We start from the raw sequence: 10,837 nt of genomic DNA, 5'->3' as shown, positions 1-10,837 counted from the left end.
ATTAACTATAAGAAACAGAAAAAGAAAGACAAAACCTAGAAATCTTCTTAGCAGAATCCGAACCAAATTAAAAAACTTCAACCACGAATCGTGATTGGATCTTAAAGTTAAACTAATTTAAAACTCTCCTAATCTACACTAAAATTGGAATTTGGGTTGCAAAATAAGTGACGGCAACCTTCCCTGTCTAAATTTCCTTAGATATGCATTTGACGCGAAACATACACATACATGTGTTTTTTGTTTACCTAGTTGTAGTTTCCGTAGTAGCATTAATTATGGCAACCTCCCCATTTAGACACGTGATCGTGCCATTAACATGTTCACTCGTCTATGACACAAAAATGTTTAACTCAAATATTAAGCAATTCAGTTTTGTGACTAGTCTTGTCATGTTAATAGATCATGTAATAAATTCTCTCTTTAAAAAAAGCCAGCCTTAATTCAAGCTAAGCTCTTAAAATATTCTATTATGGCAACCTTTTTGAACTTTTATTCGTTTGGAAAGCATAAGGTAGTTAAACCTATATCTATATCTCCTAACAGGGGCGCGACAGGGACCCGGCTCCCCTGAGTTTAAAAGACCTTATAGAAAAAATGCATTATATACATGTGACTGAAAAATAGCCAAGATTTTTGTAAGGTACTCGATATTGTCTTGATAAAATATAATCAATTAAGCTAAATCCAAGCGTAAATCGAAACTCATTTAATAGATGAGATCGTACACAACTTTATTCACTATGCTTGGTTGAACTTTCTATCTTAACGAGCATGTTACTCATATAAATCTAACAGTGTCGATATAACAAATATAGTTAGATAACAAATGTAATACACACACAGAGAAAATAGAGCCCGATCCAAGCTTAAGTCTATAACTTTTCTCTTGACTAGGGATCAAGTTTTGCACATAGGGCTCAAAATGACCCAAGCTCTTTTAAGTTAAATAAATCAGTCTTGGACTTATAGGGGTTCGTACTTCGTTGAACTCGTTTACACCCTAGGAGCAACCAACCAAAAGATAAAAATCGCCAAAACTCTCATAAGCTCAAGATCAATCCATATTGAGATGAGATTTGATCCTTGGTAATGAGTAGAATAGAAAGTTTTAAGAGTTACCCAAATCACTAATTCATGAGAAAGATCATAAGATAATCTTTACATTTTTATATGCCCTCACTTATCTGAAGTATTAAACAAAAGAAATTGGCCTTACTATAAAAAGATTTGACTAATGAATGAAGTAATCTAAAACATCAAAAATAACTTCTTTGAGACATTATTGCACAATAATGGCTTTTATACATTGTAGAATCCCGTAATCAAGAAACATGAATGTACATCGGATTCATTTATGATTAATTGATATGTAGCGGCGGATCTTGAACACATAGTATGGGTGAACCGGAGGATTTTGAGTAAAAATGTGGATGAGCCGTACTCAATACATATAATTTTTTATTATTTTTTTGAAAAAAATACACTACTGTACGAAAAAACTGAGTGAGTCACGGCCCGCCTTGGCCCACACTAAGATCCACCGGTGTTGATATGTCTGTTTACAAGATGTTCATTGGCCAATCATACTTTTGTCGGAATCCTGTGTGAACTAGTGTGTCTGTTTATGACCGAGGCACCCTTTCTTAACTTCTACCAACTAAATTTTGTACCTTACACTTATAAAATAAGTGATTAAACTTATATTTCATGTAATTAACACTTGGGTCAAGAATTTTTTGGGCCAACAAAGACGCAGAGCCGTCTCTTGGGTAAGCTAAATAAGGCCATGGTTTTAGGCCTTTATTTTTATAGGGCCTCAATTTTAAATAGGAGCTGTGTATTATGAGATTTTGAAGTAGAGTTCTTTTAGAATTAGTAACTCATTGATGTGCCACAAGCTAAAGATGATTGCTTCATATCCATTATCACTGTATATCATCAAAATTCTATAATTCTTATATACTCTCTAGCCTTATACGTATGAAGAAAAGGAGAGAAAAAGGCCTCAAAATTTTAGTTAGTTTTAGGCCTCCAAGGACGTTGAGCCAGCCATGCAAAGACGCAGTAATTAAAGGATCAACAAGTTCTCAACAGCAGCACGAGAAAATGCATGTGATCCGACTCGCACAATTAATTAATACAATTTAAACACGCCTACGCATTAAGTGGAATAAACTGTACTAAAAATAGTTCTATATCTAGTATGAAACCAACTTGCTTGACTAATACATGGTTTCTTGATGTTTAGTATATTAGTCTTGAAGGTTTTTAATTCAACATCAAAGAAAACTTCAAATTATAAAAATTTAAGCTTGAAATACATATCAACCATAGTTTTTATCAAATATAATTTAAATAACATTTAATTTAAAAACCACTAATTATAGGATTTTTAATGTAACAACCATGAAAACAAAACATTGAAAGTGTCCATAAATGAAACTCAAAACCATGTACACACTAAAATACTGATAACTGAACCAACATATATATATAACTTCAAACTTCATCTTCAAGCCAACAAACCAAATGATCAAACCAAGCTAGCCACTCATACCATCTTCCTCGGATCCTTATTCATATTTATAACACAAAGTCGTCCAAACGTCCAGGCGCCCTAGTCATTCTTGTTCTTGCGGTTGTCGTAGATAGATCAGGTGGCGGATCCCTTTGCATTGCATACTGCTGGGTATAATGCTGAGCATTGGCGAAGAATGAGTCCGGAGAAGTGCGATACTGCACAAACAAAAATAGAAAAGTTATTATTTAGTATCTCATAAATTAAAAACAAGGGGAATGTGAAGGAAGATCAAGGGAGGTGTTATACATACATGACTCATTTTCTTTGCGTCTAGTGAGTTACTAATGTCGGGCTCGGTTAGTAGAAAGCGAAGTTCAAGCAGAGTGCCTTTAAAACCTAAGGCGGAACTCCAACCATCATTCGTTAATTTGTCCATACGTATAACGCCAGTGTTATGACAAATATTCGGATGCCTATGAAACAAATATGGTGAACTGATTAGTTAAGCACATATGAATGTATAGTAATTAGCAAACTCCTAAGATTTAGAATTGGCATGTAAATTAAAACAATGTAAATACAATCACTATATTTTTTTTGTCTTCGGTTTTCTAAAATGTACCAAGTAAATCTTCTTAAATACTTATTTTAGTTGGTTTTATATCAAATTGTTTTTTTATTCATTAATGCATAAAATAAGATGTATACATGAAACTCATTTGTCAAAACAATTTAGATTTAGAATTGACATGCAAACCAAAACAATGTGTGTACAGTTACTATTTCTTCTTCTTCTTCTATTTTTTATTTATTATTTTTTTTTGGCTTAAATGTATCAAGTAAATCTTTTTAAATACTTTATTTTAATTAGTTTTACATTAAATTGTTTTTTTATTAATGCATAATAAAATATATACATGATGAAATTCATTTCTCAAAAGATTTAGGTTAATAATTCTTATGTAAATAAAAACAATGTAAATATAATTACAAACCTTTTTTTTTTGGGTTTTGGGTTGTTTAAAATGTATCAAGTAAATCTTTTAAAATACCTGTTTTAATCAAAATTACATTAAATAAATTGTATTTATATATAAACAATAAAAATTCTTTTATATTTATACATGTTCATATATATACAGAATCTTCTTCTTACCAAATTCTTGTGATGAATCTCATACTAGGAACTGCAAAGGGATACTCTTCTGCAGATGAGAATCATATCATTAGCAACAATATTTATAAAAACTGAAAATTTAAAAAAATCACATATCTATTCTAGGGTTAAGGTTAACTTCATATCTATAATTATTTATGCACATATAACTTAAAATGGATCCAGATAAATCTATTAATATAAATTTGTTTTAACTGTGATTACATAAACATAAACATAAACATCGAAAGAGATAAGAGATCGAAAACCTGGTAGTTGAATATCAACTTGAAGAAGTAGGTCCCAACAGAGCCCAGTTGGACCCGCAAGACTCACCTTGAAGAGGGACGTCTGCGCAAAGACCAACTGGTTCCGCAGGACCCACCATGCTCAGAGAGATGAAGACCTTACGCGCATACGCCAGCTGTTCCCGCAGGAAAAGCCTCCCAATGGTGAAGTACCCCGCCTGTTCCCGCAGCTGCGGATACAAGCCATCAGCGGAAGCTACCCGCACTAATAGTAAGGCTACACGCACAAGGCACTAACTCTCAATAATTCAGTAATGTCACCTGAAGAAGGAATGAGCAAGGCGGGAATACTCCCGCCCAAATGAGCCAGTCCGTACGCTTCTGGAGGATCTTTTGTACTATACCTGCCAAGGTATGGACAAAATAGACAAGATCTGACCAAAGCAGCCCATGAACCAATCATAGGGTGACAGCTCACTGACAACAGTACGACGAGCAGCACGCTCTAGTACTTAATGTCACTATCAGCCGCTGCCTACTCACCAACCCTCATCGTGGCACGTACATAGCCTGCAGTTGGTGGAAAAGGAATAGTACACAGCCGGCCATGTCACTATCAGCCGCTGCCTACCCATCAACCACCAGCATGGCACGTGCGTAGCCCACAGTTGGTAGAAAAGGAATATTATACAGCTGGCTGTACCTGCTTGGAAACCTACCTTCGGCTATAAATACTCCAACACCTTGGAACGGTATCATTATCTTATCTTATCATCTTATCTTATACCATCACATATCTTATCTGCTCTAGCTATTTCTCTTAATATACATTTATATTCAGAGCAATCTAGTCTGATTCTCACGCCGGAGGGTGGTCACAAGGAGGTACCCCCCCCCCTTCTCAGTGACGAGCTCACGGTGTCTGTTTTGCAGGTCATCAGAAGAATAACCATCTTTGCCGGACCTAACCCTCGTGGGAAACATCTACTTGACCCTAAGATTATCCGTAATCTGCCGGGGTCACTTAGTGTTTCTTCACAACTTTAAATATTCCTCCTTCATAAGGACTGCCATCAGTTCCTTGGATATAGGCCGTCATGTGACGGATGTCATTTAAATCTGGCACGACTTTTATTCCGGCCATATTAGCTTCATTCTGAATGCTATCGAGTTCTCTGAAAATTTTCAAAGCACGTTGTTCCTCGTCCATTTTAGTTGCAAAAACTGGAATTTAGACAGAATATTTTTAATCAACAGATCAAGTCTTAGCACTTATTTTTATTGTGTGAATATACAGATTATATAGAAGACTTGATGAATGAAAAACATGTGAGGAAGATGTCACATGGTACATGATGCTATAGGTTTCTTTTGTCACATTTCATCTTAGGCGTTACTATTTTTTCCGTTTGTTTCTTAAATCCCGCCTAAAAGTTGCCACTTAGCGGCTTGCTTTTTGAGATTTGAATTTTAGTTAGTGTAAATTTGGCCCCCAAAATTGTTACTAAAATTGTTACTATGTTGCAATTTTTCCTCTTCTTTTTCGAAGTACGTATTTTTAACGGGATTTGGTTTCATACACCCTTTTGGACTTTTTTTAGGGTGTATGAAAACCATATCTCGTTTTTGATGTTTTTTATTTATCTTTTAAAATGCATGATTTTATTATTTACTTTAGAAAAGAGACATTTTAGCCGAGTCTAGTCGATCTAAGCATTGTGCCTATGTCTACAGTTATTGCACTTCCCGTAGAATGATAGAAAATATAGGTAACACCATATTTATACGTATCCATGATTATTCACTCTTTTTTCCTCAGTTTCACTCACAATGCACTCGTCTCACATGTGTGCGCATGAGTTGAGAGAACCTCCTCCAAACTAAACCCTAAGGAGCATTGGGCTACATAGTAGGCTATTTGAATACCAACTTTGATTTTCTTGTGATTTCACCTCATTTTCACTCATATTAAAGCAAATATGAGCTAACTATGCAATATATTTTGAATAGATTCATCAATTTGCTTGAAATTTGTAGTTTCCTACATTAAAAAGTGCGGCTTCGAAGATAATTTTCCCCGTACGTTTTTAGGCTTTCATACAAGGTTATTTAATCATTCGATGCATGTGCAAATCTTATTCATTTAACTTAGGGTAGACGGTTTTACTTCTTTAAGACTTATCCTCAATAATCGTTCGAACCTGTCCCGGACCAAATTTCCAACATCTATAATCTAGTTTATATACAAAATATAAAACTAGGAAGATTGAGGAAACATACATGAATCTAATATTGGAAAGCTTGGAAAGAGAAGGAGGAATAAAACCAGTAAGGTTATTATGGAAAAGATCTAAGCTTATAAGATTCTTAAGTCCTCCAAGTTCAGATGGTATTGTCCCCACAAAATTGTTCATGTACAGTTCCCTGCAAACACAAACAGACAAACCACATGCCATATTCATATCTATTCAACGATCATAGATATAAATTTTTTAAGAAATTGGTTTTGATTTTATTATGCTTTTAATGTAAACCATGTGAAATCTGGAAGAAGTGTAAATAATTTTCAGCTGTGTTAAACTTTATTTAAGAATTGTGGCCTTGTGGGCTATTTTATATAATTTTTTATTATTGTTATTAATTGTGGCTATTTCCGACCGGACATAGAAATAATTAGGTTTTAGGTTGTAACAGCCAACCATTTTAGCTAAGACGAGCCATGTTTTGGTTTACCAGTTTAATTAAACGGTGTTTTACACGTTAATATATTTAACTTTTTTAATTGAATAGGTGGGGCCTGATTAATAAAGCAGGTCGATACACTAATCCATTTACGATATGTTTAACTTATTTATTACGACTCACTAGCCATAAATCTTTTTGACACGTTTATATAAATAGGTTAAACTGGTCCTGTTTCGGTAAGGTGATTATAAGTGCCTTTGGGTTAGAGTTGAAGTTTTTGACGGTCGTAAATATATGAGCCGTTGGGTAATTCAGTTCAACAAATTAACCCGTCAACCCGACACGTTTAAATTTGTAATGTGAATATGTGAATAATAAGATGTACTTACAAGTATTGAAGACGCTCAAGCTTCCCCAACTCAGGAACAAGATTACCCGATAGCTTCGCGTTTCCAAGATCACTACACCCGACATAAATAAACAACTTCTTTTAATAAATATTATATTGAATTGATTCTTTTCACATAAAAATTTCATCTTTAGGCCAAAAGACAGTTTTTTTATTCAACAAGAAAGTGATAATTAATCAAATTAAATTATATTAAAGAACCCGAAAACGGGTAGTGTACTTACAGTCGGGTAACCCGGTTTTCAGAATCACAAGTAACATGAAACCATGTACATGGGTCAACCAAAGTAGGATCCCAGCTTTGAAGAACATTGGTGGGGTCCTTCACTGCTCTTCTCAAAGCATACAAAGCATCTCCTATATGAATATTATTATTATGTAATAGTAAGAATGGATCTAAACAAAACAACAGCTATATTATAAAAACTATCTAGTAAGCAGCTAGACATGACCGTACCTCAATACAAACCGAACCATAAGAGAACAAGTTAAACGGAGTTCAAGCATCTCTTGTGTGAATATTATTATCATGTAATAGTAAGAATGGATCTAAACTAGAAGTTTTTTTAAAAACGACTTAAGCAACTAGACAAGACGATACATCAATACAAATCGACCCATAAAAGAACATGTTAAACGGAGTTCAAGTGTTTACCTTCAATGTTTGCATATGAAGATTTGGATATTTGAATAAGAATGAGAAGAAACAAAACAACCATGTTTAGGAAGTTGTTTAAAGAGGTTGGAGTTGTGTGAATGTGTGTGTAGTTGAACAAGTTTTAAAGTGAGAAATATGGAATCTTGAGAGTGTGTGGGAGTGGGAATATATGGAGACCCAAAAGTCCAAAACCAAATGTACCCAACAAAGTTATTTTAATCAAGAAACAAAAGAAAAGAAAGTGCTTTTATAGTTTGATACCCAAACCCAATACACTGGCCACCCAATGTTAAGTAAAAGAGAATATTGGTTTCTTTCTCTTTCTAGGCGAATGTTATGGTTTGATAAGATTTATTTGCATAAGGAATTATACTTGTAGCTATAAAGAACATAGTGTGGTGTCTTTTTCTCTTTAAATTTTCACTCTTACATTAGTGTTACATTAGCTTTCACATATTTTTCCACTGATCTTTATATTTGGAAGCTGTTTTTTAGGGTTCTACTAGTTTTTAACTGTAGTTTTTTTTGGATTTGAATAGGTGAAAATGGACTTAGATTGGGAGACATGGTGTTTTTTTTTCTTTTTTTTTTGGGCATTCCTTTGTGTTTTTGGTGTGAGTGTTGTAACAAGTGTTTCCTCGGTGTTTTTTTGCTAGTTTCTTGCTAATTTTTTGGTTGTTTTATTTATAAAATTGGTCGTTCCAAAAAAAATTGTTCACTATGAAGTCTTATTTTCTTTTTAAATACAGATAATACTTTCATGTTTTAACAACTTGTTAAAAAAATAAATACAGTTAAGAAAAACGATTCACTTTAATATATAATTAAAAACATAACTTAATAATAATTGGGGAAAAAAACTTACTAGAACATTAAATAACTACTAAAAATAAATTTAAAAAAAAAACTACAGCCCCAGCCGTTTAAAAAAAATATAAACGTAATATACAAAAAAAAGGTAAAATGTTTAGTCCTCATCACCGTTTGGTAGTCAAAGTAATATGTTAAATCGTATTAAAGTTGTATACAAGACCAAAAAATATTGTATTTGGAATCAACGCGGTTTTTAATAAAATTTGTATCATAAGGTTTATAAAAAACATTACGTAATTAGATATTTTTTAAAAGTTAAAAAGTACAAGTTATTACCGAAAAATCAGTTGAAATGTCAAACAAATTCTTGACTGATAAATAAAAATTAATCAATTTGTCTCATAGTAACTCTCAACGCATGGAATTTTCCATGATTTCACTCCAGGCTTGGACCACGAGACAGAGGCGCAATGTTCCACTTGGCTCACTGCCACATCATCTTCACACCACTCTTGCACTCCCACACGCCCCTTGGTCGGCCTAACAACATGAAACACTTAAATTTGTTTTAGTACAGGTCTTCAAATCTTCAATACAACTTTTTTTACGTCATACGGGGTCATATGTCTTTTTCTTACAGTTTACCACTTAGCTGAACGAAAATAACGGGTAAATAGAGGAATGGGCCGGCTAGAATGCGCATGAATATCAATGTAAAAACTAGTTAATGTATAGAATATACCAAGTAGATGACTTGAATGCTATTAATTGCCAATTAACATATTTTTACTTTGCTATGATATTGTAGTACTTTGGTATTATTACTCCTTTTTATGATTGGCAACTAGTGGAGTAGTGGTCAACTAATTTCATTTGCTTTTCCTTACAACTTTTTTAATAGACATAAAATTGATATGATTAAAGTCTTAATGATGAAGATATGTTTATAAAGAGAGGGAGGGATAAAAATTTGAATTCCAAGTTTTCAAAATAAAAAAATGCAAAGCAAGAATTGTGGTCACAATGGGACACATTAGAAACTATGATAAACTTCTTCTCAAAAGAAACATTACTTTTTCATTATTATTATTGATATGCATTGCATGATCATACACATTGATGGTAGGGGACCCTTAGCAATGGTCTATAACTTTAAAAAGGTAACCATTGACCTCTTTTGTCATTGTTCTTGGGTTGGAGAGAACCATCATATAAAGATGTATTGTGTTCATGTGCATCATCATCAGATGTTGGCTTCATGTTCTAAAACATGTCCCATTTGGTCAAAAAAAAGAAAATTTTTGATGGTAGGGGACCCTCAAAGTTGGGCTCTTTGCCTGCTATCATAGCCATTGAACAATGCAACAAAAACATAATTTTAAGAAAATAATTATATAGGCCATGTCTAAAAATATTGCTACATGTATTGTAGCCTTGTAGGGTGTTGGCTCAAAATCTATACGTAGAGAGCAGAGATTGTAAAGTTTACATCTAATTGGGTCAGGCCCAAAATGTTTAAGCCTGCCCACTAATATCATCCCCTCCCGTCCCCACTCCCCACCACTCGGAACCCGAACTCGGAACTGGACCCAAAAAAAATAACCCATAACCGGTTTTTTAATACCCGGTTTTTTAATATCTGACCCTACCCGTAGGGTACGGATAAGGTATGCATTTCAGTACCAAACTCATACCCGGAATCGGTCCGGTTTATACCCGGTAATACATGAAAACCGGGTTTTTCAAATACCTAATCTATTCCCGAAAAATACCCGAAAATTACACCCAAAAGGTGCAGTCCCTAAAAAAATCCAATCTATACCCGAAAATAGGGTTTTTCCAATACCCGAAAACAAGGTATTCAAATACCAGGTTTTAGAATACCTTGTTCTATACCTGGGGAATTTTTTTAAAAAATAGGGTATATTTAAGATTTCTAATCACTTGAGGGGCTGGCTTTGTTTTTTAATCACAAATGGGGTATTGGTTTTTAATAGTGGCGAATAAGCATTTGGGTATAGGTGTGTAAGAGAATATAAGAGGGTTGTCAGGTGAGATAATCTTATTTGCATTTGATAATGGCGAATAAGGTTAATTGCGATTGATAGTGGCGAATAAGGTTAACTGCGTTTGATAGTGGCGAGTAAGAGTGAGGTCACGTGACCAGGTTCTATTAGCACTTAGTAATGACGAATAACCTTAATTTAACTTGATATTGGCGAGTAAGGGCCTAAGAAGGGCATTTGTGATTAAAAACCAATACCCCATTTGTGATTAAAAAACAAAGCCAACCCCCCCCCCCCCCCCCCCCCCCCCCCCCAAATAATTAGAAATCTGAAATACA

General features: G+C 34.1%; 1 protein-coding gene across 1 annotated transcript; it reads right to left on the bottom strand.

Annotated features, from left to right (window-relative positions):
* Positions 1-2,586: 2,586 nt before the first annotated feature.
* Positions 2,587-7,797, bottom strand: LOC143626079 (uncharacterized). The gene is made up of 5 exons (XM_077096253.1): positions 7,678-7,797; positions 7,247-7,379; positions 7,003-7,074; positions 6,130-6,352; positions 2,587-2,739 (listed from the first exon to the last, which is right to left on the bottom strand). Exons 1-5 carry the CDS (start codon positions 7,739-7,741, stop codon positions 2,587-2,589), a joined length of 645 nt encoding a protein of 214 aa, XP_076952368.1. The 5' UTR covers positions 7,742-7,797.
* Positions 7,798-10,837: the final 3,040 nt, after the last annotated feature.

This window comes from Bidens hawaiensis, unplaced genomic scaffold (genome assembly GCF_021521415.1).
Source record: "Bidens hawaiensis isolate Kalapana, Puna unplaced genomic scaffold, B.hawaiensis_p1.1 tig00004282_1, whole genome shotgun sequence".
Taxonomy (NCBI): domain Eukaryota; kingdom Viridiplantae; phylum Streptophyta; class Magnoliopsida; order Asterales; family Asteraceae; genus Bidens; species Bidens hawaiensis.
The sequence above is the reverse complement of the archived record's forward strand: the minus strand, read 5'-3'. Positions and strand labels throughout refer to the sequence as shown.